The sequence below is a fragment of the Caloenas nicobarica genome, chromosome 8 (assembly GCF_036013445.1).
Source record: "Caloenas nicobarica isolate bCalNic1 chromosome 8, bCalNic1.hap1, whole genome shotgun sequence".
NCBI lineage: Eukaryota > Metazoa > Chordata > Aves > Columbiformes > Columbidae > Caloenas > Caloenas nicobarica.
Window position 1 is genome coordinate 8184777 of NC_088252.1, and position 27892 is coordinate 8212668.

The 27892-nt window shown below is 36.9% G+C and overlaps 1 protein-coding gene across 1 annotated transcript; it reads right to left on the minus strand.

The window, feature by feature from the left end:
* Positions 1–15687: 15687 nt before the first annotated feature.
* On the minus strand, positions 15688–26573 carry RBP2 (retinol binding protein 2). The gene is made up of 4 exons (XM_065640332.1): positions 26501–26573; positions 20656–20834; positions 17347–17448; positions 15688–15741 (listed from the first exon to the last, which is right to left on the minus strand). Exons 1-4 carry the CDS (start codon positions 26571–26573, stop codon positions 15688–15690), a joined length of 408 nt encoding a protein of 135 aa, XP_065496404.1.
* Between the last annotated feature and the right edge of the window lie 1319 nt (positions 26574–27892).

The following is a 27892-nucleotide window of genomic DNA, read 5'->3' on the forward strand; positions in this document are numbered from 1 at the left end:
TTGTGCGGCCCTGGCTGCTCACTGAGGGGGCGATGGTGGTTGGAGAGCTGCCGTGCTCTGCCCCAGGTGTGAGTGACCCCGGGAAGAGAAGGGTCCCTTGGTCTCACTGTGCGTAATGGCAACACTGGTGAGAGGGGCCAGATCCCCCGGGGTGAGCAGGACCCTGCAGGGAGCCCTGCAAAGCAGCCTGCTTGCCTCTCAATGAGAAAGATGCGAAGCTGGTCAGTCCTGCAGATGTGAAAGGCTATGTGACACATTTCTCCTCATGTTGTCAGCTAAAGCAACAAATATTGCAGCCCCAAACAGCATCCAGCAGTAATGTCGTGGGGAATGTGAGATTTTGGGAAGCAGCAAAGCACAAGGAGCCACTGCTGAGTAAATGTCTCCCAGCACTGCTGCCAGATTGAAGTTCCATCTTTAATTAAAAATTGCAACCCCCACATTTCACTGTACAAAGGAGAGGAATCACACAGACGATATTTATATTCATTGGGATTCAGTTAAAGAAAATAACTCCTTTTGATGCCAGTGTTCACCTGCGGATTAGGAGCCCTGTGAGCTCTTATTCCGCAACATAGTGAGGATTACATTGCCCCGGAGTGTTTACAGTTTGAAGGACATAAACAAACAAAAGGGTGACAGAGACATTCCTTCAACTCTTGTTATTTTCACTCCAAAAGAGCAAGGACAGAAAAGACAGATACTTAAAATTTGAAGAACACAAGCCTGATGAAATTAAGTGAGATGTTCCTGAAGCAAGAAAAGCAGCACAATGTTGTCAGTTGTTATGGGTGAGTTTAGACTTTCAGCTTTCTTTAAGGTTTTCTTTTCGCTTTTATTTCACTATATTAATGATTGTAGAAAACGGCTTAAAACATTAGAATACAGAATTTCAGGATGTAGAATCTGGATAAACTTGCTTTAAAGTAAAGATTTCAGTAAGATTTACGACTTCTGAGTCTAACTTGTGATTTTTAGACAGCTAAGGTTGAATACTGACAGGACAGGCAGAACACTAAAGGAAGAGATGTAGGGGCTAGATAACCATATTAGAGAACACAGATACTGAGGGATGAACAGCACACATTGTATATTTTTCCTTGAAAAACTCAACAAGGTCTTGTCCAGAGGGACATGAGGGTATTACAGCGGAATCAAAGACAGAAAGAAAGGTAAGTGAAAGATGAAGGAATAGAGCTTGTTAGTCAAGAAAATAACAGCAGGAAAAGTACGAAATTAGTTTGCTCTTAGCTTATCCTGGGAAGTTGTAATAATAGAAAAACTAAAATACAGAAAGAGGCACAGGGTATAAACTAAGGCTGACCCTATGGAGGAGAGAAACAATGAAATAAAACAATGAAATTAAGAATAAGAAATAGCCATCACAGCTGTCAGATGCAAGGGTACCTGTTCTGAGTCAAAAAGACCATAATACACAAATTACTGGAAATGAAATGGGTATACAGAGGAAACATTATTATGTATTTGTTATCCTTAAGTATTTCTTTCTTATATATCCTATATGAGCCACTGTTTCACGGGGGGTTATACACAAAGCAGCTGGAACTGTGGGGAGTCTCTAAGAAGGCTTTGAATACAGACATCAAATAAGAACAAAATCTCTACTTCGTGTTCTTTTATGTGACCCAACAGCTATTCTTATGCCTATTTACTGAAAGATATTTTGGGGGTAAAAAAACCCGACACAATGCTTTCCTCTGGAGTAGTGGAACAGAGGGAGCTTTGATTTTTGTGGGCATTGCCCTGTCCTGCGGTTCCTCATTGCCCCTTTCGTAGCCCTGTCTGCTTTGCTACAGTGTACCAGTTGCTGCAGCTTACCTGGAGCAACGTACATGTCTGCTGAGCATTTGGATATTTCCTCCTGAGCTTGAAAAAAATCTAGTATTTTCTTTACCTTGGAGGAAGGGCACAAACTTGGGTTTGTCTGTTTCCTGTTACTTTTGTGGCTGCTTGATATCATAGACAGGGAAAGGGGGAAGGAGAAAATGGTGTAGGGAAATTATGAGATGGCTACAGATGAGTACAGTGCAATCATAGGCCTTGTTCCCTTAAGAAACCAGAATAAAGCTGTACAGAATATTTATAATGTGGTGTCTAGTACCGTTCTACAATTGTCTTTTTGCTAGAAACACGAACAGCATTTCTGTAAAGTGCAGGTGTGAGTGTGCAATGAAGCGTATAGTAAAGGAGCTGGTAATACAGTGTTTCAGGACACCTTTCCTGTAGGTGCAAAGCTACTTTTAAATCTCTTGTAAGTCCTCAGCACAAGGCATTAAAAAGGATCTTTTTATTACAAAAAAAAGGTGTTCTAAACAACTGACCAGCTGTGTGCTGGAGTTTGAGTTGGACTGCAGTTCTATAATAGTGGAATTCTAAACATTTTTATTGAGGGTGATTTAGTTAGAAACACAGCAGCTATAATGGGATTGCAACAAGAGATACAACAGTTGTAAGGAGGAAGCAACTATGGTACTGTTCCAGCCTACTGGTAATTTCTTCTTTACAAGGCTCTTGCTTCTCAGGATAGCCAATCCATTCGACCTTACTTTTCTGAGACTTCAGTTCAGATCCTTTTGGCTAGGAAATTATTGACAGGTTTTGAATGTTCATGGCAATAAAAATTTTCTGCAAGAAGGATGGAGCATTTTAAGACCAAAAAATAGTGTAATATAATTCTTCCGAATAAAAAGGTTAAAGTAATTTGGGATACCAATCACAAGCACCTATAGTTTATCCTCAGGGTATCAAATGAATTTTAACAGAGCAGGGGAAGGCTAACAATAAAACACCAGTCCACTTTCTTTTTCTCTTGGGTAAAGACCAGAGGTTTAGAAATAAGAGCCATGTCCATATGGCTCATTCTATATGCTTCGAAAATTTTATTCAGGCAAAAATCTATCAGATGCTCTTAGCTAGATCCATACCTGGTATATTAAATATAGTGTGAACTGCTGCTTGTTGCAGTAGGCAGCTCAGTCCTGAGGGTCCAATATTTCTTTGCCTTGATTGTTCTACTGAGCACACCACCACAGTTATGTAAATTACTTCTCCAGACTTCAGCCATTGCTTATCTTCTTTATGGGGATATGTGGCACCTCCCACCATCGCTGCAGTTACTTTGAGGCTCAGTTTACCAGCATTTCTGAGCTTGACTAACTTTATCTCGAGGTAGTATTATGGATGGTTTACTAATTCCCTAAGTATTCTGTGAGTTATCTTGTAACCTGAATTACTGTATTATCATCATTAGATCCTTTCTTTTAGAACATACAGAGGCTTTTATATATTTAGGTCAACTCTATAGTATTGTAAAGTGTTTATTTCATATGCAAAATTAATGTGAAGAGCTGTTAATTGCCAGGAGTTAATACTTGCAGTGCAGTGAACTAAAACTCATTGCAGCCTTAACTTGGTGGATGGTAAAGACTGATGGGACACAGTGAGTTTAAAAAAAAGGTGTTAATAACATGTAGGTGGCAGAGCTGTGAGACAAACCCCACCGTAAATCTGAATGAAAAGCTCCCTTGAAACGACAGTATTTCAGTTTGTTGCAGATCAGGGATACAGCAGTGTTGTGGAATGCAGTTTATCTCTTTTAGTCCTAGATGCCCAGCCTTTGTCTTTTCTCACTCTCCTGGAAACAGACTAGACTTGGATACAACCCTGACTCTTATTCAGAGCTCAGAGTATTAAACTCACTAGGATAATGAGGAATTAAAATGCCAGTAAAGAAATCGAAACTTGTAGCAGAACTGTCAAAACCATAGAGTTCATATTAGAAAGATGTAATCTCGTCCCCTCGGAAACTTGCAACCCGCCAGTAGCAGCCTGGTGGTGTATAAACTGTTTCAAAAAATGGTTGTTTCTTCAAGTGCAATCATCTGTGTTGTGCATACAGAGAAAATAGATGCTGCAATATGTAAAGAAGGGATTGGAAGTTTTCTATTTGAAGTCACCTAAAGTAATATCTCTTGACATTTTCATTACAGGCCTGCCTTTTCAGCTTGCAATTCTGCCAAGCTTCAGCCATGTGAGTTTAGAACTTTTTGTATTAGATGTCTTCAACTGAACAAGGGACCTGTGTCAGCTTGTATTTTCAAGTTTCAGTAGAAAGGTTTAGTCATTTTTTAAAAGGTACTAAGGGAGAACGAAATACCAGCTTTCTTAAAATCAGAAACAGGATAATCATCAATATTTTTAGCAACATCTGATATGGACTTAATTTAAGCAAAAAAATATAATATAAAGTATTAATTGTTGTAGCACAGTAAGTTACCTGCATGCTAATAATGAAGAGGGAGATGTCCATTAACAGGGAACTCTGACAAAATAAAAGGTTATCAGTGAGAGTGAAGAAAGTGTTTTACGTAATATAAAGACTCCAGTTCTTACCCTCTTGTGCTACAGCTTCTTTAAGTGCATTTGATTCATTAGATAAGTGCTATCTTTATGTAATTCATGTAATCACTTAGCAGGAATGATCTCGAGGGACTTGCTACTGCTTCTGATTTATTAACACTTGCTTCTTTGCGTTTTATTTTCTGGAGGCTGTAGTCACAATTTTGGCATGATTCCACTTCCATTAAGATTGGTGTCAAAAGGGCAGGCCTTGAAACCACAGAAGTGGTTTGGAATGCAGCAGTATATCATCCCAGGTATTCCAAGTTTAGAGCATGTGATTTCTTTTTTTATCAGATTTACAATGTCTTCCACTGTAGCTGAATGTTGGTATTAGTGTTCTTTTATTGAGTTTTGAGGCTTCAGATAAACTTATTCCATTTTCTCTGCTCTTCTTTAAACCTATCATCTGTCAAACTCTTTCTAAGATCTGATTCAGCAAGCAGTTTAGTTTGCCCTGAATGTAGTCTTGAGATAACATGAACTAGAGAATGTATATAATTATTTCTTCTTATCTGAGGAGTATCAGTTCAATAGGTACTTAAAAATTTCTATAGAGGTATTCATTGTTTCAGAACAAAAATATTCATTTATTTTCACTTTCAGTTGCTATTATATATTATTACCTTATCACTGCTGACCACAGAATTGGAGTGTGCTTGGGAAATGACTCAGCATGGGGTTTTCCATAAGCTTGCAAAAATTATTTACTGAACAGTATTACCAATCATCAGAGTGACCTGTTGCCAGCACTCTGGAAAATTGAAAATACTGCATTTGTTTTCTATTACTGTTAGACAAGGTTGACATAGACTTATTTTTTATCCAGATATAAAGTGGTAATAAAAGGAAATTTAAGAACAGCACTATGGACACTTAGTCAATGTGAAAGGTTAGTGGCCAGACTTTGGTAATTGACTATAGTTCGTGAATGAACAAAGTTGGCTGTTTTCGCTTGATCAGGCAGTTTTATGTTTTCCAGATGAAGAGGTGAGGTTTCAGCCCCTGGTGTAATGTCTGCATATACAATGTACATAACAATACAGAATCAAAGCACGTTTATTCGCTTAAAATGAACTGCACAGTATTAGTGTCTAAATATTCTACATTAGGATCTGTTTCAGAGGAACAGTAATGATGTTAAAACTACTTTTATGGGATTGCAATGATATCAGACAGGATCTTTCAGTTGAGTATTTTCTCAACAAATGAAAGGAAGGAAATGGAGGTTAACGAGTTGCTGTCATTCCTGTTACTAAGATCCTATTGCTTAGGCACTCAGCCCACATGACCTAGTGCTCTGCTATGAGCAGTTTTTTCGTTTATGGTTTGATAGCAGTCAAATGCAGGTCAGGCTTGAGGTGTGCTAGGCACATAAAACCAAAATCCGGCTATTAGGTTTTGCTTTCAGGTCAGGCTAATTTGTGCAGGGTGTCAGAAGAACCTTTTAGAAACCCCAAATGTGGCTGTAATCCAGAACCACTCTTTCAAGATATGCCTGTCAAATGGAAAAAATGGAAAGTTGCTCTGTCAATGGGTTGGGGGCTTTTTTTTTTTTTAAATTTGTTTTCAGTAGCACTAATATGTGGGGGGGAGTTGTTTGGGGGTTTGTTTGTTTTGTTTTTTGTTTTTCTTTAGGAAATGTCAAGACCACTGTACCTTTGTGATTTGAGCTGCACAGTTACGTGCTTTCTCAGTTTGCATTGCAGTTCAAACAATTAGCAGTCACAGAACTGTATGGCATGTGTGTAGCACTGAAGGTATATCTTTGTATTTGACGCGTTTTCTTCACAATGACACAGTGACGAGTTATTTATTGTTGTGGTTTAACCTAGCAGGCAGCTATTCCCTCACTCTATCCCCAGTGGGATCAGGGTGAAAATCAGAAAAAAGGTAAAACTTGTGGGTTGAGATATGTATGTAGTTTGAATTTAATCCCTTCAGAAAAAAAGCACCTGTAAAGTTGTGATATGGTTATACTAGACATATTGTCAATTACAATAGTGACAGTATTTTTTGGTTTGAATCTGTGGAGAGGACATGAAACTCAGCATCAGATAATAAAACCATAGGATGCCTCTCTTACCTGTGTATTTAAAAGCGTCACCACTAGATGACGCCTTGATCCTGTTCATCTCTTTTTTTGTTTGTTTTTGGTTTTGTTTTTGTTATAATATTTTCTTATTCTATTATATTGATAACTTATCTCTCTTGGACAAAACCCCTTTTAAAAACAGTCTTCTTCATACTTATTTTTCCATGTCCCTCTGCTTCACATCTGTAACTTAAAAGTAGAAGGAGGTCAGGATGGTGTCCTTCACATCACCTATTAACAGACATCTAGTGGATGCGGATAAATGCTTGTATAAATGTGTTTCATTTGATGCACATTTTTCCTTACCAGGAGGGTGGAGGAGGGGAACAAACTATATTTCAGTAAAGCATTTTAATTCTGGCATAACTGTACCCATTTTATAATATGTACTCACACATTTGTAAAAATTATCACTGATCCTGATGCTGACATGCTTCTGTCCATAAATAATTCCTGTGTGGACCAGGCTAGAGAGAGACTGAAATCTTCTGTTTAACCACTGATCAAGGCAAACATTGTAGTTCCTATTTCTCGCTCATTAGTCTCTGCGCTAATAACTTCAGGTCTGTAGTCTTTGGTAACAAGCAGGTTACCATAGTATAACAAATTAACATGAGTCAGCTGCTTCACAGTAAACTGTGTGCATGTTCCTACCTGACAGTTTCTTACCATTAATCTGAGCAAAATAACAACAGCCTCCCTTTCAATGAAAGAGGGGGAATTTCCTCATTTTTGGTTAAACAGTACTTCAGTGTAGGCGTTTGGAGGTGGACAGTTGGACGTGAGCAGTTCCTGGCATCACGCTGAACAACAGGAACCATTTTCTTTGTGATTTTTTTTTGCGTGTGTCAAAGGGCTGCACTAAGCCATCCTTTACAAAAACCTTACTAGAACACATTGTATGCGATAGGACATTGCTGTGTTCCTGTGCATACGTGGCTGTTGTGCCGACAAAATCCAGCCTCATTAGATGGGTTTGTAACTGGAAAAGCTGCTGTTCACTGTTTGAAACTTTTGAATTATTTAACAACAGGCTTTAACAAAAATTCTATCTGTTTTTTTATGTGAACTATTTAATGACAGCTGATGAATATTGTCATGTTAAATGTAATAGAAATTAGTGATGGAGTTGTTTGAGTCTCAGAGATGGGACTCAGAAGACTGGCTCTGACTGCAATCAGAAGCTGGGACCTCATATAAAATAACACTGGGAGCCAGTGTTATATTGTCAGCAGCATTTTTGGTGACTTTGTGTTGGCTGACAGAATTCTGTTGTTTGGGAAAGTAGATTCAATTTGGACAAGGCAAAAACTGGGCTTTACTAGCTTACGTTAGATTTGCATTTATAATTTTAGTGACAAAAGAAGGTTTCTGGCAACAAGCCTTTGCAGTGTAGACCAGACTTTTGAGGAAATTTTTCTATGCTGAAGATGATAGCATAGAAAAAATATGCTTCTTGTATTACTAATTTTTATTAAAAATGTCGTTCTATAAATTCTCTTATAAAAAAATAATAACTAAATTGAAACATTTGTCTTCAGAGAAGATGCTGCAAATTCTTCTGTGGCTTCAAGTAACTTTGTAAAGGGCCATGGAGCATATTAGTATTAAGTATTTAAGAAAGCTTACCTACATCATGTGTTTGATGGGGCAGGTGTGCTGTACTTTGCAGCTCATTTCACTGTACAGGGACATGGTTACAATCTTACACATTAAGGAGAGCTACATAAACCAAGATTTTTTTCCCCCCCTCTCTAATAGTGGTAGATAATAAGACCTGACATTGAACTAGGTATAGAAGTTCTCAGATTGAATCCTCTCCTACCTAAAGATGTTCTCTGGCATCTTTTTTGATACATAATCATTATAATGCGGGGGAAAAATGGTGATAAAAGCACCAAGCTACCTTTATGCTCTTCAGTCAGTGGAGATTAATTACTGCTGATGCAGCTGACAGGAAAGGATTGGAGTAGTAATGGTTTTCATTACCAAAATCTAATGGAGTGGTCAGGAAAGAAGGATAAATTATAATCTTTCAACAATCTGAGACCAGTTGATCAAAATGTTTCTGTATTTCATTCTTTGGTCCAAGTGAAATCCAGAAAACAACTGCAACATGCAGCCCAAATGCTCTAGCACTGATCTAATATTTGAGAAAGTGATCTGAACTGTAAACTGCTTAAAGTGAAACTGACTGTTCTGTGTGAAGCTTTATACATATGTGACTGCAGAATTAGATTCAGAGTGTATGTACTTAGAAGTCTTGATTGTTACTATGGTTGGTAATCTAGGCAAAGGACTATATTTTGCGGACCCATATTTTTAGATAAGTTGTTGCACTGCTGTTATATCCAAGAGAGTGATACTGATTTACTCTATGAAAGAATATTAATGTGTCTGCTTCCATTAGGAAATAAATTTGCAGTGAGAGGTGGATTATTTATGCCTTTTTAAAATGTATTCCAGGGTGCTAAAATATGTTCTACTTTTCATTGGAAGATTCCTAATATGTTCTAGGTCTCATTTTATTTAAATTACTTGCACTCAGACAGCTACAGAGTTCTGTCAGATGCTTTATAAATAAAAGCACATACCTGATAAGTTATTATAGTGTTTTCATGCACAGCTTTGCTTATAGTTTGTTTATATTGAGATCTACAGTAAGCCAAACAGATTTTTTTTCTTTATTTATGACATTGGGAAGGATTGACTTTCTTCTTTGAAACAAAAGAGAAACATAAATTGTATCAACAGAATAAAGAGATTTATCCTTGTGAAAACACAGGTTATGAAAACCTGTAAACCCAAGTCTGAGCTCAAGAGCCAGAATCTTTATTGCCTTGCACTTCATGCTGTGTCAATGGAACATTACAGAGGTTTAAACTACTATATTAATATATGCTCTGCAATTCCTTTGAGTTAACTTATTCCATGGAACGAGTCCAGCCAGTTGGTATGAGATCATCTCCTGATAAATATGACCCTCTTGCAGTACTGCATTGCTCCTGTAGATTCTCATAGTGCAGGTACCATACAAGCTAAGCGAGGTGAGTCAGGTAGGAAGAGTTGTAACATAAACAGTCCGATAAGCCTGTTGCTGTGAGCAGGTGCTGTATCTGAAAGTCCAAATGGGAGCAAGGGCTGGAGCTGTCTAGGCTTCCATTGGGGATCACACTGGATCCTGCAGCCCGATGGCCAACAGTTAATTTATTCCTGCCATCACAGTCAATGTTCATTTTGCTCTGCTGCTGAATGACTCTGCAATCAGCATGGCAGTAGAAAAATCTGGTACTGCTGCCTGTTTTAAATGGCACAAGTTCACTAAAACAGAAATAGTTCAATTATGATCATACAAAGCCCTTCTCTGGAAAACAGTTATTTTCCTTTAGTGACTTTTGATGTGCTAACATTTTAACTAAGTGTTCGTGTTTTCTGTGTATTCAGTTTATGGCATCAAGGAAAGCAATTTGTTGTAATGCCACTCAAGGCACCCATTAGTAGCAAAGCGCAATCTGTGTTTTTAGAGAACCAAGACTGTTATTTCACAAAGGGAGCCATTCAACGCTGCCTTAATCCTCTAACCAGTAAAGCTCATCTTCCAGGTGTTATTCCTGACTGTTTTACTGATATGGGCTTCTCAAAAATGTGTAGAAAATGAGAGTCTAATTTGATAGATTGTTAGTGATTTATTTTTAAAAAATACAATGTGATATATATCTATATAAATAAATGTAAATTCTCAAGTATTTTTTGAGATAACAGAAAAATTGCCATATGTTACATGCTTTTATTTTTAGTTGCATGTTTTGAACATCTAAGTGAAAAGAAAAATGTTAAACTTAAAGACCTTGTTAATACACATTCAGGAAGCTTATTGCATTATTTGGTTGTTGAATCTTTGAAGCAGATATCAATAACAATGACTAGTAATACACATTTTTCTGACACTGCTACTTCGAATGCATTAAATTCTTCAGCTTCAGCATCTATAGTCTGTGTTATCAGTAGATATGTATGACCTGACTCAGGATCTGATCTGGCTGAAAGGAATAAATGACAGCATAGCAGTACTCTGACTTAAGTAGAACTACTTTCAAACCGAGCTCCAATCTACAGTTAGAGACCCTTATAATTATTTGAAAAGTTGAAAATCGATTAAACAGGGGTAAAAAAAAAAAAGATAAAGTTATGTATTTCAAGAATACACTGTTGGCTTACTTGTCATGCCAACTGAATTTTACTAAGACTACTCATTTTTGTGACAAAGGCTCAATAGCCTTTCTCTGATCAAGCTAGAAGGTATGACCATGGAACATGGTATTTTTGAATCAATGAATCAAGGTGTTGAAAAGATATACTAAAGTATTCAGTTGGCTTTTATGACTACTGCATTGGATGTCAATTTAGAAGAGCATTGCTTTAGTCTGGACACCAGGAAACTTAAGCAATCTTTGGCTTTAGGGCTCCTCCTCCGGGAAAAAACATATACTTATTCTTCAGTTATTAAAGTTCTTTTTCCCTCTGCATGTGTAGGAAGAGATGAGCAAATTTCAAAAGAAAACAAGTGATCAGATACTAGAGATAGATAGCCAGAAAAAGACAAATCAGAGAATTGACTAAGTAGCAAAAATATTAAATATTATAAGGTAGTCAATAAAACAAGTACTACTGTGAGCAGCAGAACTACTGAAGCTTGATTCTCATGACTGAATTCATTGGCAACAAGATACAAACTCCAGCCAAAGATTTTCCATGGTTACAGGCGTTTATTGGGTTTTTATCCCAAGTGATTTTTCTGGGACATGATAAACATGAGTTCACCCTGTAGCCTGTCTTTTACCGAAGGCTTTCTATCTGGCCATTAATTTTCACATAAAATTGTAGAACTATAAGATCTTAGAGAGTCTTTATGCTTGTGAATGAAATCAAGGTGACAGAAAACAAACAAACAAAGAAACAAACAAAAACTATTTAAAAACTGTAGGAAAATGCTTGACTTTGAGTGTTGTGACGAAAGGCAGGAGAGGGTGCTACATTTTAGAAGCAGTTCAAAGGAATGCCCTCTGCAGTTTTCACAGGGAGGTATTCTATTTAACTTTCATGCCATGGTTTAATTCTGAAGTCATAACTAATTTTACAGGAAAATCCTTTGTGAAGGGTTTATCAGATTTTCAGAAAACCTTTCTATGATAGACTGTTACCTAAACTAAAACCAGCAGGAATCCAAAGTATAGCAACATGAAAATAGGTAAAGAGAATTTCAAGTCGTTCTTCAGGCTGGTTTCTGGGTCTTGGTAAACATGAGTTTATGCTGTAGCCTTTCTATTACTGCAGGTACTCTGTTTGGCTATTTTTTTTTTTTTTTCATAAAAACAGTAAGAATATAATATCCTTGAGATCTTTCTGACAGTCTTTTTGCCAACTATTGCTACAGGGACAATGAAAGACTTGGCTTGATTTGTTGATGAAAGCGGTTACTATGGTTGGACCATAGAGACTCCACAAGCTCATCTGCCAGCCTCTTCCAGCCCTTCATTATCTTTTGAGCACAGAGGTGTTGCCTAATGTCCATCTGAAGTTTCCATGCTGCAATTTAAGTCTGTTTCTTCTTGTTCTGTCTCTCTTTTCCCGCCATGGATGTCAGTGTGCCCTCATTCCTTTAGCAGCAGCCTTTCCTGTTTGTGTTCTTTAGGGCAAGTGGAGTCTCTGTTTGCTGTCATGTAAGGCAAAGCTCCTAATCTTTTAATGGATTCCTCCACCTCTAGGAACTCTGGAATATATCCTGTCATCTATTGCATTCCCATTTCTATTTAATGATGACTGAAACACTGTAGTGTGAGATATAATTAAAGCAAGTGTGATATTTAGAGAATAACTGACTTTTTTTTTTTTTTTGCAGCTACTGAAAGGCTTGTCTGGTTAATTTTATTTTAAATCTCATTTTCACAAATGATTTCTTCTAATCTTCACCATCTGCATAACAAGTGTAATCATCGAGCTGAATTTAAAATATCTGCAACCTCTGCCCTCCAAATCAACCACAAATTAAACCTGAAAGCATGTATTCTATTCAGAAAAAACCTTCCCAATAAATCCTTTATATTAACCTCTCTCCATTAAGGCAAAATACACACCCTTGTTTAAAAGGAATACAAACAAATGTAATTAAACAACTTTTGTGTGTGTGTGATTTTTTTTTTGTCCTCATTGGATCTTTAAGTATATGCTGATTTAGAAACCTCGGACTTTTTGCCAGATGGCAGCGGAGTAGACATCTTTCACAAGCAGCAGATCAGCAGAATGCACAGGATATTCATGGAAATTTTGAAAGTCATTCTGTGCACATAGTACCTAGGTGACCCTTCAGAGCTAAATAGAAAGATAGCATCTTAGGAACTAGCCAAGAACATTAGTGGTAGGAGCATTTACATCATTCTTCTACAGCATTTGCCTGCAGTGTTGCTTTCTTCTTTTAACAGCTGATAAGAAAATGCTAGCTGACTTTTAGGGAGAAAAATGGGCTCAATACAGAGGATTTTTAGAAATCCCAGCATAACCATTTCTTACACATACCTTTGTCATTGTCATTTGAAAAGTCCAGTGACAGGTAATGGTATTGACTCTTTGCCCAGTACTGTACACACTAGGAAGTGCTTTTGTACAGGCTTTTCTGTCTTCTGGATCAGAATGTTGCTGTTAATTTCCCTTCCCGTTAGCTGCATTTGAGTAATATTCTCTATGAGGAAAAGAATCAATTCAAGTGGTAATCCTTCAAAACAGCTGAGACAGCACTGAATGCCAAAGGGCTGAAAAAATGTGAATGAACATTCTCTGATTTACCAGTTAGGTCCATTCCTCCAGTGCAAGTATTTAATCTGCTGACAAGGAGACAAGGGACTTTGTACAGCTTAGAGACCAACCTAACATCACAGATATGATACAAATAAGTATACATTTGTAAGTAATTATAATGCAACATAATTAATATTTCCTCTGTCTCCAATGCTGTGCATATAGTTGTAAAAGATGTTGGAAGTTCTTGCATATCAGTAGGTGCAGGAAGAAAATGTTGTTTTGGCGTGTAAAAAACCTTGCACATTTTCTCACTCCCTGTTCAAAAGTCTGGAATTTTCATTTCTAAAATTTTCAAAAAATAGGGTCAGATCCAGTTTTCTCCTAATCAAAGTCTACTTGAGTGCACAACTGAGTACTTAATTTACTTCTCAACCATATCCATTAGATAAAACTAGTAAACATAATAAGAAATCAATTGAAGAACGCATGCTTTCTGACTTCAGACTCATAATTTGTGAATTAATGACAGTTCTTTGCGATAGATGAAAGCTTTTTCTTTGTTTTACGATTTGGTGTGAAGCTATGAAGCCCTGCATTGTGCAGGCTTACTCCTGGCAAGAACCAACTGTGAGAAATGTCACTGATTAAAACATGCACATTTTGTTTCCTAGTGATTACTTTATTCTGATAACATTTTGAAAGCTTCATGAACTGTGGTACTACTTAGCCTAGTAACTAGCAGAGACTTAGAAACATGAATTAAATATGTTTCTACTGGAAAGTCTAGGTTGGGGCTGAACAAGAAAAAATAAGGAGTTTACCAACTCCATTTGCAGTTTCTTCAATGTGAACTGACATTAGAGCTTTGCTCAGGTGAAGTGCACAGGAAGTTTGATACCAGGTCACCCTTTATCAGGAGAAGCAAAGTCCAATTTATACAAATATCCTTACATACGCATTTATTTGCCCATGGCCATATAAGTATTAGTGACATATTAATCAGATTTGGGTTTTTGCAGACGTAATTTTGTTTTCAGTTGGGAGACTGTCTCACTCCTATTCTGAGCTATTGACAGTGAGTAGGCTCAGCAGCAGGTGGGGATGGGGAGAAAGCATATGTTCCTCCATTTCTGCAAAGTTTTTTTCCACATCTTTTCTCCTATTTCCTTACCACCAATCTGTTTAGTGAATTTCCACTCCTCCCGTACTAAACAGAAGATGGGGGCCTATGGACAAGAGGGAATTGAAATGGTGACAGAGTTTCTGTGAAAGTTTATGTATATGCAAGGCAAGGCTGTAGGAAAGACAGTACATTTTATTAGAATAATTCATATAGTTGGGAAAAAATAGATGAGCTTTTGGGCATACAAGCCCTTCTTCAGTTCTGTGAATGTGTGCACAGATTTTGTTGAATAATTTCAGTTTCCATCTACTGAAGTAGTGCTCACCGTCCATGGTTAACTTAAACTTGCCTTTAGCAAAGAACATGAATTCTTTTGAAAAACCCTAAATAAAACTGAGAAGAGTTCTATGGAAATGACTTTCCTTTTTAAAATCTCTGAAAGGTATGTACAAGGTGAAGACTGCATCATGCTGGGTACTCTATGCGCAGGGTACATACAGTCGGTGTATACTCTGCAGTTTTCCTCTTACAGCCATAAGTATGCCTTAGTTTTTGCATCATGGAGCAACTCTTGAATGTAAAGCTTACTTCAAACAGCAGACTTCTCTGCTGGGATTATTAGTAGGATGCCAGTTCTAACTGGAAGTTAGTAGCATTGTCACTGATCCGCTTTAGGACAGTATTAAGGAGCTACAGCATTTCACATTGGCCATGAATCAGGTGATAACTGCTAGCAGCTATAGACCTGGGCCAAATTCAAATGAATAACCTAGATGTTAAAGGCTGCTTTTCATGTTCAGTGAGCCATGCTGTTACCTGAAAGTGTGGACTTAGCGATGCAGGACTAAATGAAATAGAAACAGTCCAATGAATGTCCAATTTTATTCAGTCATCCAAATATATTAGGATATTACAGCACTGTGGAGAGATATACTGTGGTTGAGATAATTGTGGCTGTTAATTTTCAACTGTTGCTAAAGGACATTCTTCTGAAAATGAATACAAAGATGTAGGAAAGCATTATTTGAAATACAATTACTTTTATTTAACTCCAGACTGAAGACAAAGGAATTTACGATATTTGCAACTTTTTGATGTTATTTCCATAAAACTTGTTTGTTTCCATAAACAGGCACAAAATACATTCACATAGCAGTGTCGAAGAATTATTGCAAATCTAGCTTGGTTCTTCTTTTTAGAGAAAATATAACAGCATAATAGTCTGATGAAGATCTGGGTGGCTTTCTGGTCAATTTTATTTTTTCTTCCTAAATGTCTGATGGCACACCTGGTCTTCAACTGTCAGTTCCTATAGTATTAAAACAATTAGTAAGTATATAGAAGTTGTATTTTGCACACACAGCAGATCCCACCAGAAATTACTACAACTGAGCCACTGCATGGAAAAGATATGCTTATGAAATAAAGAACAGAAAGAATAGTCTATGATATGTACTCAATCAGCAGGCATGCACTACATGTTGCATTAATTAGATTTTGATACTTGAATTGAGCTCTAAGAAGAATAAACATGAAAAATGCATAAAAATTGTTCTTTAATACAAGGCTTTTTCATGCTTTCTTATTAAAACAATGTACTGTAATGATTCACATTACCTTGTCGTTCATGAGAAGCGATGAAACAAGGAAATTTAAAAAAATGGAGGAGGCTTTAAAAAGGTGAGGACATTTGCTTCAGAGATGTGCCCAGCCTTTTTTGAAAGGCCAGAACAATACACCATGTTTGCCCAGTGTTGCAACTGACTGTCTGTTTGGTTAGTCTTCTGCTTAGCCAGCATTCCTGTGCCAAACAGGACTTGGAAGCGAGCTGAAGCTGGCTTTTCGGCCAGCAATTGGCCAAACCTGCAGTAGAGTTTCTGAAGACTGTTGTATGAATCTGCTTGGTCTTTCTCTTTCCACCAGCCTTAGGCTGAACCCTGGTGCCAGCATGTAGAATCTTTGTTGGATCAGTTTTGGAATATATGTTAAAATAGAGCTTAAAAAGCGTACTAGACAGTTGGCTTTTAGTTCAGTGGCAAATAGTGGTTTTTAATTCATTGCTTTGACCTTTCAAGCACACAGACTTGAAACATTCTGTAGGGTAAACTCATGAAGGAGTAGATACCTAGATGCAAATCATGAGACAGAACAATGAGCTCTCCTCCATAATCTTTCTGCACCCATCTGTTGCACCATCCAACATTACAATGCTCATTTCTTGATTGCTCTCCCAAGAAATTCCAGAATCATTATCTCTGTATATCTATTATTTTTAAAACTTTCTGGACTTCACTGACTTTATTTCCCGCACTGGCACTTCTGGCCTCTCTTGGACTCACGTCATTTGTGTTTGGGCTCCAGCTTACTAACACAGATGTGGGAATGTTTTGAATTTTTACTGTACGAGCACAAAATAATCGCAGTGTAGGTTGTTTGAAGGATCGTCTTGAGTATCCAGAGGTTTCTGATATGTATTAGAGCATAGCATGCTAAAATTTCATAGTGCTTCTTTTGGAACAAAATTTAGTATTTTTCTTGCAGTCTTTCCCATACTGTGTTTTTTTGCTGTTGGTTTGGTTTGATTTTGGTTTTGGTTTGTTTTTTTTACTACCATCGATTATGTAAGAACTAGATGATAGTAGCGGTGCAATGTACCAAGAAGGGTTAATAGCTGGAGGGCAGTGGACTGGAGGAAAAAAAAACAAGGCAGGGTTGTGACTTAATTGTGAGTAGGTGGAAAGAAACCGAACATTCTCGAGTGGTAGCAGAGGGGGCATTTCCCTATAGTTCAGAGGTCAGAGCTGTCTAAATAAAGACCATTCTAACCAGAACAAGTAACGAGCCCTTTGAAATGGAAACGCATACTTTGTTGCAGCCTCCATTATGTGCCCTGTGTCTGTACAGCAGCCCTTACCAGGTGCAGTATGTCCCCTTCAATCCAGTGCTTCCAACCCCTGTTCTTCTTTTCACCTTGCTGAACACATACCAGTTTGTCACCATCCCAGGTCACTAGTGTCTGCAGGAATCAGATAATTAACTTTGATATGTTAACAAGAAGTTTACGAATACATGAAAATAATCTCAATCAAACAATGAGAAGATATGATTGCAGTTGCTTCCTACCATTCCCCATCTTCCTCCTAAAACAACCCAAACCTATTCAAGATGAAAACAGCATTTTGATGTGAAGCTTTTACAGTGCTTTGTTGTCATTTCCGTGTATTTCTTCATGTACACGAATATAAAGTGTTCATTCTAACTAGTAAATTGCTGAGAGAATTAACAGATACTTGTGCAAGTCATGCAAATTGTATTTTTCCTTTCTTGCTTGTTTATAAGGTTTCATGAGTGAAGACCTGGAGGCTTATACTAACTTGTGCCATGCTGACGCCTTTCCTAGCTCTGCATAAAATAGCAAGATGAAGTGTATGTTAATATTATCTTATACAATAAATTTATTGATTTATTTTAAAGCACTTTCATGAAAGATCTTTGAAGAGATATATGATTATAAGCTAGACAATGTGGTCTGGCTGACCCTGCTTGAGCAGGGGGGTGCACTAGGTGATCTCAAGAGGTCCCTTCCACCTTCAAACGTGATTTGGTGTGATTCAGAGTCTATCACTAATAAACGGGGTATCAGGTGTGCTGATTCTTGTCCAGGAGCAGGACCACCATATCTGTAATAAAAAGTTCTCTTTACAAGCTAAATTCTCTAGTCAGATATGCTAGAGTATATTCAAAGCAGCTTTGTTTGAATTGTTCTGGAATTGAACCATTGTACTTTAGGGAGACATTTAACCACGTATCATAGGCAAATCCTCATCAGAGACCGCTTACAGTCAGTGTAAGTTCAGTTATTAAAAATCTCCAAGAGTATTGGGAGTTTAATTCATTTTCTAGTTCAGCCCTGGATGATTTATTTCTCTTATGAGGGAGATTTCTATTAATAATGAGACAAAACTAATTCTATTTCAGTCAACTTCTTTCTTATTTACGGAATTTTTAAGCTACATGCTCTTTAAATTATCCATGCCCTCTTTACATTTAGATGTTGCCTAGCACTTTTAGCACCTTCAATTAACTTCAATGACTTCAATGTGTTTGAGGCATTGTTTTGTTAATAAAATGACCAGAAAACTCTTTTAGAGCAGTCTAGAGAATAATTATTTTTCCTTCTCCTCTTGTCAGAAACAAATAACAAAATTTGTTTAGAAAATAATATTAGATGAAAATTATTAAATCAGGTAGGGTTGTAATTGTACAAGCTGTGTTTCCTTCCTTCCTTCCTTCCTTCCTTCCTTCCTTCCTTCCTTCCTTCCTTCCTTCCTTCCTTCCTTCCTTCCTTCCTTCCTCCCTTCCTCCCTTCCTCCCTTCCTCCCTTCCTCCCTTCCTTCCTCCCTCCCTTCCTCCCTCCCTTCCTCCCTTCCTTCCTCCCTCCCTTCCTCCCTTCCTCCCTTCCTCCCTCCCTTCCTCCCTCCTTCCCTCCTTCCTCCCGATAATGAAGAGAAGAGTCTGCAAGTGAAAGGATTTTGCACAGAGAGACAATGGCTTTGAGAGTGGTGAAGAGCACTAGAGCAGCATTAGTCTATGGATTTATTAGGCAACTAATGAGTCCTTACATCCTTAGTAATGCTTTCCACTGATCTAAAGGGGTGTGGGAGTAATGTTTTAAAGCATGAACTCTGTCACAGGAATATGTACAACTCAATGCCCACTGGAGAAAGCGATGGGAGGAAAAATTAGAGATAGGGATATTCACGATACTTGGTCTTATTATTTGATGGCTTGCAGTGCTGTGAATGAGAAATAATTTGGAAGAAGTCATAGGAATTAAACTGCACAAAGTTAGTTTGAGAATGAAAAGTGATCTATACTGAATAAACAATGTCTTCTGTTAAATTTGTGCCACTCCTGTGAAAGATGATGTGAGTTCAAATGTAAACATGTCCTTTATGCTGCCAGTTTCCTGTGGAAATTGACAAAACGAAACAGGTCTTGTTGACAATGAGCTTTGATTGCAGCTTTGCAGAGTTTGGCAACAAGTTCTGAAAACTGTTTATTGGGAAGATACTGACCGACAGGACAGCGTATGTTTGGTGAAGAGCAAGAGAGCTCAGAGCTGAGTGTAAGAATAAAACTGTGGTAATTGGCAGAAGAGTTGATACGGGTAGATTCAGGGAATGATGACAAAGAGGGGCAAGTGATGCAAGATTAGCAAGACTCTAAAGGGGACAGACTATGGAAATTTGAGATCTACTGGCCTTTCTACCTTTGAAAATCTCGCTTAAGTATTTTAGAGGTGAGAGGAGAGTAAAGCAGAAGCAGTATTGACACAGAAACATGAAGCTGAATTCAGTAAGTGAATTTAATTAGTGCTTGTCTGCATTCTTTTCCTCGCTGACTTCCCTGATACAGCCTTGTTTGAAAGCCTCACAGGAACAAATGTATTAGTTGACTCTGTGGCAGGAGGTAGGGCATGGACTGACACACATGGTCCTTGATCTAAACGTTGGTTCTCCACATATCTCACCGAAAGGTATCTGAACATATGCCCACGGTTTCCCAGCGGAATTTTGAGCTCAGGTTACTCCTGTAATCCTAAAGATACTAAAGCATGCACTGCTGGGCCTCCTTGCCTGTCTGGCCCTGCTAGTGGGCCTGCCACCCCTATCAGTGGTACCTTTGGCTCACAATTTTTTATTGTCCCTTCCCAAAGGTCCCTTAAGATTAGTAGCTGAGTGCAGGTTTATCTCAGTGTCCAACTGTTGAACTGTCCAACGGAGATTGAGCAGGCTCAGATTAAAAATACAGTGTGAACCCAACCATTCAGAACTGAAAATGTAAATCGACATAGAGAAAGACCTAAATTCAAAGGACTGAATTTACAGTTTCATTAAGGAAGATACATAGGTAAACATACAGTTTTGCTACTTTCTAAATACATAAAGGTGTGTCATAGAAAAGCTAGAACAATCCCCTACTAGAAAAACATGTAATTAATGATTCTCCTCATGTATATGAGTAATCATCCTGATTTGCATTTATAACAAAAGCTTATATCAGGAAAGAAAACTGTCTCAAGATGCAAATGATTTCTGCTTTATAAAAATCATCTTATGTCTGTATTTTTTTTTTTTTAATATATTCAGCTGATTTTTGGAACTGCTCACTCCTGGTGCTGACTGTAGTGTAAACAGATATCAAGGTACCAGGTTTTTACCTTTACCACTCGGTTATCCAGTCCTTTGGTGTGCTCTTCAAACTCCACTCCCACAGTGTAATTCACTTCATAGTTTCTGAAAGTACTGAGTGTTTTTGTTTTAAAATTATCTCCATCTTGAATAATCTCCTTTGTTTGTTTCAAGTGTTTCGCAATCTTACGAGTCGCAAAATCAATATCTGCCAAAAAATAGAAAAGAGAGCATCACAATGAAAATTCTAATATTTGTTACCAAAAATCATAAACCACAGCACTTGTTTTTACACATAATAAAAAAACCCCAAGCATTTTATGTGGAACATAGTTCCACAAGTGATGTTTTTCCTGTGACATTTTGCAGAGAAAAAGATAATTTCAAATAAAAATATTTATTAACAGGATATCTGTGGGAATGCTGTGAGCAGAGCTACAATGTACAACCAGTGGTGCATAGATGCGGGCATGTTAAATCACCCAAATCTCCTTTTTTTTTTTTTTAGAGAATGTGAAAGAACAGGGGCTATTAAGACTGACATTGCCTCTTTGGCCTCACTCACACATGAAACTGTGGGATGCCAGGAGCGCAATTATCATCTTAGGCCTGGGAGCCATTCCCTTTTCTAAGCAAGTAGTGTAAATCATGTAGCTCTTGGTCCTGTGGGGTTACAAATGTTGGCCACCCCCAAAATAAGGGTCTCAGAATAATATTCCTTTTCAGAAAATAAGCATGTTAGGGATTTTGGCATGTTTATTTTATGATGAACCTATAGTCTGTGGGAGTATGCAAGAGGTTAATTAATTAATTTTAAAAGAATGGAAATTATACTGATGAATAAAAAATTTAAAAATCAAATAAAAGCCTGACCTATCTGTTTTTGTTAGACACAGAAATGAATTGTAGCCTAGCTGTTAAAGGGAGACAAATTCAAAGTCAAAAAGGTATCAAACTACAGCATTTGACAGTTCCTGTTTAATATTCTGTCAACATTTTATGCAGTACTGACCTTCTTAACATCCTTATTTTGTTCATGAAGCCTAACATGATAATGTAAACAACTGCTTGCAACTGAATGCATTGAAAGTTATCAAAAGGAGAATATATATTGCCATGATGACAGTTTGCCTCAGACAATCCACCTAATGCCAGCTGCATTAGCATCTGCAATAAATATTTCTGACCAGCTGGCAGTGAATCTTGTTATAGTGCTATATGCAAATGAAATAATCTCACATGCTTCTGCAAGAGATTGAAACACAGTTTGGGTTTGTTAGCCACCCTTTACTGGTTTTGCATGTGAGTTAATCATTGTCAGATCAGCAGTGCCACATACTAATGGAGCCCTCTTTTTTCGGTAGATTCATGATACTGCTTGTGAAGTACTAATCGAGTTGAGTTAGAGGATTGGCTTGAAAAAAATGGTGATTTTTTAACATGGGAAATAATGCTCTTGTTCAGTATTTATATTCAAGACTTCTTGGGTATATTTTATCTGCTGTGGTGGATTAAAGGTATCTCTGAGTCTGATTTATAGCCAGGTAACATAAAATTCAGTTCTCTCTGAGGAAAAAAAGTGTCTAGACTTCTAAAGAAATGCTGTTTCTGACTAATATATTAGCTTTGTATCTCCTGGAGAAAAATCAGGGGAGGTTTTATTAAAGCATAGTTTTCATAACTGCATTTTGAACAACACAAGCAATAAAAATGATATAGTGTTCTATTATAGTAAATTAAAATACTTTGTAACATGTTTATGATAAAATCAAAGTTTCTAGCTTAAAAGGCAAAACTATTCTTTAATTAAAGCATAGAAATGTGTATGCATCGATTAGAAGGATGGATGAATAAAAAACAACAACAAAACCTCAGTGTGCTTTGAACATGAGCACTTTAATACTTAAAATATCAACTACATCTGGAATTGTGAGAAACAGAACAGAACAATACCTTTTCATCCTTTCAATGTAATTTTTTTCCATTCTGATAATCACTGATAGCCATATACATCTGTGCATTGTTATCGGTGTTCAGGTTTTTTGCTAAGTCATTGGAAGTTGTTAATTAGTATAACTTATAGTATATAGATGTACATATCTACAAAAAGTCCTGATGTACTTATGAAGGGCCATATCCAGACAACTGGTGCAAACAGTTCCTTCATCCCAACCAGTTGCTGGCATTCTTATTGGGAAAGTATTTTGAAAATCTTATCAGAAAGTTCCGTGAGTACCTCTCCAGTACAGTCTGCCCAGGGTAGGCAATGAATCAAAGTATTTCCCAGGAAAAATACATCTATATTGCATTCTTTATTCTGACACATTCTTCCTGTTGCTTTCTTTCAGGCTGTTGAGTGGGTCGAGTTACGGTCTTTTTTTAAGCATGCTTCCCAGTATTGAGTGCCTGTAGTCCAGACCCCATTGTAGGCTGAATCCACCCATTTGTCTCCCAGTTTCTGCTGGGATACATAAGATCAGAAAGGGATCAAAAATCTACTTGATTTAGTAATAACAAAGTCATAATTTATCCACTGACTGAAATGGTTCTAATGATGCCAGGGAGATGCAGTGAGGAACTGCTGTAGACGAGCTCATGCGAGCATTTATGGTACAAAAAGAATTATAAAATTGAAAATGGATCACTTATTATAAAAGGATCAGAATATAAGGACAATGACAATTAAAGTTTAGTTTAAAGCTGATATAATTAATATTTGTATTATGACATTTAGACGCTAAATTCTTACTGAATTTGAGTGAAAATCACAGTGGGTAAATTAAAATTCAAAGAAATGCCTGTTATTAGAAGCTGGTATGCTTTTCCCTGACATTTTTCCCAAATTTTAAGACAAACACAAGTGAAATATTACAGCTCATCTGAAATAAACAATAGGAGAATCTCATCTGCTGATACCCTGGAAGGGAAGAAAGGAACAATAATGAAATGGTCACTGCAACCAACTGCAAAGATATCACCATAAACGCAAATCCTTTGGGGAAGGAAATATGCACACCACAAGCATTAATTTGCATCCTAAAAAATATGAAAGGAATAAACATAAAAAGTAAAGGGATCTTTATCAAGATAATTATCAAAAGAGAGTTAGCAAATACGATGAAATTTATCACTGCGAAGCAAGGCAACGTAGAGCAGGATGACCATCCTGTCTGGTGGTTTGAGTAACACCCCACAAAAGCAGGTCAGGTCTCAGAGCAAAGAGAGGAGTCAGGGTTGAAGCAGAGCCCAAGCAGAGAGAATTGGGCCAGCTGCAAGAATTGTAGGTAAGACCAAAAGCTGAGACAAGCAGTGGGAGAAGCCTGAGGTAGATGAAGGTAGCCTGGAATAGTCAATTTGTGACAACTAGGGGTTGACTTAAGTATCATCCAGACCAACAGATCCCATGGCTCATTGCAGCTGGCATATTTAATGCTGAAATTACATTTCAGTTGCATATAAAGTAGTACTTATTCTTTATGCATAACTGTCAAATCCCAGCATTCACTTCATAACACTTCAGTTAGTGTGCATCTGTCTCCTGAAATTCATATTAGCTTAACCATTCTTATTTTTTATAAATTATTTTTTTTCTGCCTCGGAGGCGTATGTGTATGGTATTTACAGACTTCTCTAAAGTGATGAAGCTTTTCTCAATAAATGCAAAGGCTTAAAACTATGAATAGTGAAACTTGCCTTTCTCTCTTAAAAGAGCTGAAGCTTTGAGGAAACTATAACTGTTTTCAGTTGTTGTTGAATAATGAAGAGAGTTTATTTTTATGTATATATTTGTATTTTGTATGTTCTCTTTCAGTCTGAACAGATAAATAAATTAAAGGTTCTTTGACGAGAGTAAAACTAGTAGAAAATCAGTTAAAGCCTCAAATTCTTCATCTCGGTTAAGGACTTTATGGTAGTTATGCTGAAATCAGTCACTGGTGTAGACGTTGAGAATTACCGACAATTGTCACACTCAATTACCTGATTACCTTCTATATATTAGACCCTTCTTCCTAACAAATACATTTTCTTAGCTTGTGGGAGGTGGCTATACAGTGTAGTCACTGATTTTGAACCACTGAATTGTTTTTATAATCGACATCTTTACAAGCAAATATTTTGGAATCTGAGCAAACAAGTTCTTTAGATCTTCATTAACTTGACTCAACACCTTTTGAACAAAGCACAAGAAGCCACAAGTCTGATCTCAATTGCTGATGAAAAGTACAAGGCAGCTTGACCTGAATAAACTCTCGTACATCAGCATCATTCTTACAGAGGTGTCAGTGGAAAGACAGAGAAGAGCAAATGCTGAACAGAATATAGAAATGAATGACCACTAGATAGAAAGCACTAATATGCCTGGGAATGAGCAGTGCACAGGTCCAGTTCGGCCCCTGAGGGCTATCAATTGTAAGCATAAAAATCCAATATAGGCTTGATTTTTGCCACATCCTAATTTATGATTCAGAGCCAGACAGACTCCTCCAATCTAGGTTAAATCACCCAACTCTAATGAGTACTTTTCTTGTGTAAGTTTCATAGACATCTTGTGGGGTAAGGAAACAATGGTCCTTTATGCCCTTCATCTATGATGTAGTACAGCTGGGAGAAGATTCTTGATCCTAAAGATTACACTTCTCATGCATGCATAAATCTAACTCCCATATTTTTTGTGGGTTTGGTATGCAGCTGTATTATTGCGGTGGTGGAAAGGTGGTAACTGTTCTTTCAATGCCAATTCAGGGTGTACTGAAGAAATTATTGAGAAATGCTGATGTCTTCTATTATTTCTTCTTTTCAGCAAATTAAAGATCTACACCTCTGCTAACCTAAGTAGAGGAAGGATTTCCTGCACACTACTTGCATAATCATAATGACCGAGAGCAAAAGGTTTATGCCTTTACAAGAATGAAAATCCTTGAAAGGCAATTTATATTGAAAGTAATAGGTGCAGTGAAAGAAGACATTTTTCTCATAAAATTATATCCAGTCATTATAAAAATTGAGTCTGTCAGTGTGTGGAAAAATAAATACAAACAACATAAACTTGATCTTGATGTGAACTGACAAGGATATTTCTTGCATTCAGTTAACAGTGTTTCGGCAGTCTAGCATCTACGAATGGTATTCTTAATATCTAAAATATTGGATACACAAACTGTAGCTATCAGACCTCTAATGATAAAGAGGCTAACAAAGTAGTAAAAGAAAGTTGCCTAAAGAGCAGAACATCTCTTTTTGCAGGTATATATATATAATTGTCATCAATGATGGCCGTAGCCAAGTGAAATGAAGCTTAGTTAACCACGTAAACACGTGTTTAAGAACACCTGTGACCTAAGTCTCCTTGATGTGTAAGGATGACTCCCGCAAAAATTGTCAGAAGTATCTGCCCATTTATTTTTTAAGGCTTTTAAAGCTTTTATTGCCTTTGCCATGCAATTGGTACATATAATTTCTACTAGTTCAAAGCACTAATTAAGTACTAAACACTATTGTTGCTTTAGTGATATAAAATATTCTATTGCTCTTTAACACAGCCAACTAAGTTGTGGCGTGACTGTTACAGCAAGTATATACCAGGAATAAAAAAAGAGCTTCTGTATCTGACAGCCTATTTTTTTTTCATCCATCTGTATCTGTTTTTTCATTTATCTAAATAAACACTATTGTCTTTAGCTACAAGTCTTCTCTTGCTTATATGCTTAGATCATTCTAATTCTGTTACAATTACTTGATTTTTAATGTGATTAGCAGAAACCCTTATGCCACAACACACATTACAGAAATAGTCTAATTAATTTTTAGAAGGATTTTACTTATAATTGAAATGTTTTCTCTTTATCTCTATATAGATAATATTTTTTCATTTACCTAGAGCAACCATGAGGCCTTCAAAGTTTTCATTGCTTTCCATTTCCCACGTCCCATTGTAATCAGCAGGCATGGTGGCAAGAGCTTGAAACCAACTTCAGATCAAAAGGTGAGGCTAGAAACAGGATCTGCGAAGGGAATGTTTTATAAACCTTTTCATATCTTTTTTTTTTATAAGATTTATGGTTTTCTAGGTAATACAGTTTAAGGGTCAGAGTGATAACCATAGAAAACCTTGCCTTCATTAACAAAGTTCAGCTGAACAGCTGGCAGTCAAGGAACATTTCCTGAAATATATAGTAATACAGGTTATGATTTTACAGTGACCTTTGTAAAGAACTACTGGCTATTATGGGATACCTTTGAAATATATTGAATCAGTGGCAAATTGTACAATCCAGTTAAAGTTTTCAAGGTGAATTCTCTTTTTCAGTTCCTTTCTATGTGTCATATTTCCCTATGAAGAACGGGTCTTACAGAGCTGATATACCCAGAACTCCCATTTAAAGTGGATGTAAGTCTTGAGTGTGTAGCAAATACAAGGCAGGGCAGAAAAGGGAATATTTCTGTTGAAAATATTTTCATTTTCCTTTGATTTTCAAAATATCTGTGTACTAATAGCTGCACTTATACCAACTGAACTTCTATATTTTTCTTTTAATTTAACAGCAAGTTTAGCAAATGTAAATTGAAATCAATCATAATTAGTATCGTTCCTACCCTAAAAATGATTTTTTAATTACTCTGCAACAGAGCAGTTTATATTAGAAAGATATTTTTCATCCAGCAGCATTGCATTGTTGTGGGGAAAAGCACAAGATTTCAGTTGTGCAAATAAGCACATTCAGAATGTGTCTGAATGGAGAATTTGAATGTGCAGTAGAACTTTACTGTTGGTTAACATAAGCATTGAAAGCAAATTAATATAAGTTAAAGTTTTAAACTCTTTGGCTTTAAGTAGTCGAGCTAACTTATGGATGGCTCTACAGATAAAATAACTGAATTGATCTGGAGTCCAAAACTCGCTGCTTTTCTTTATTTCTCTCTGTCTTCTTATTTCTTTTTTTTTTTTTCATAATGGGGATAGTATTAAAAATTTTACTAGGAAAGCATTAAGGTCTAGAACTCCAATTCAGAAATAAGTAAATTGAAGACACTGATCTTATGATCTTCTGTATGCTTTCATATTGTTAAAATTTAATTTAAATTTCCACAAATTATGATAAATTATACACGTATTAAAAAAGAAAAAAAAACTAAAAAAGGTTCAGAGTTTCTGGGAGCTGAGTTCTTAAAATGTCTTTGCATGATACTTAAGGAGATGATTAAAGAGAAGCAGAACAAGTATCTAGATCTATACCTACAGGAGATATTAAGAGGGTTTTCAATCAG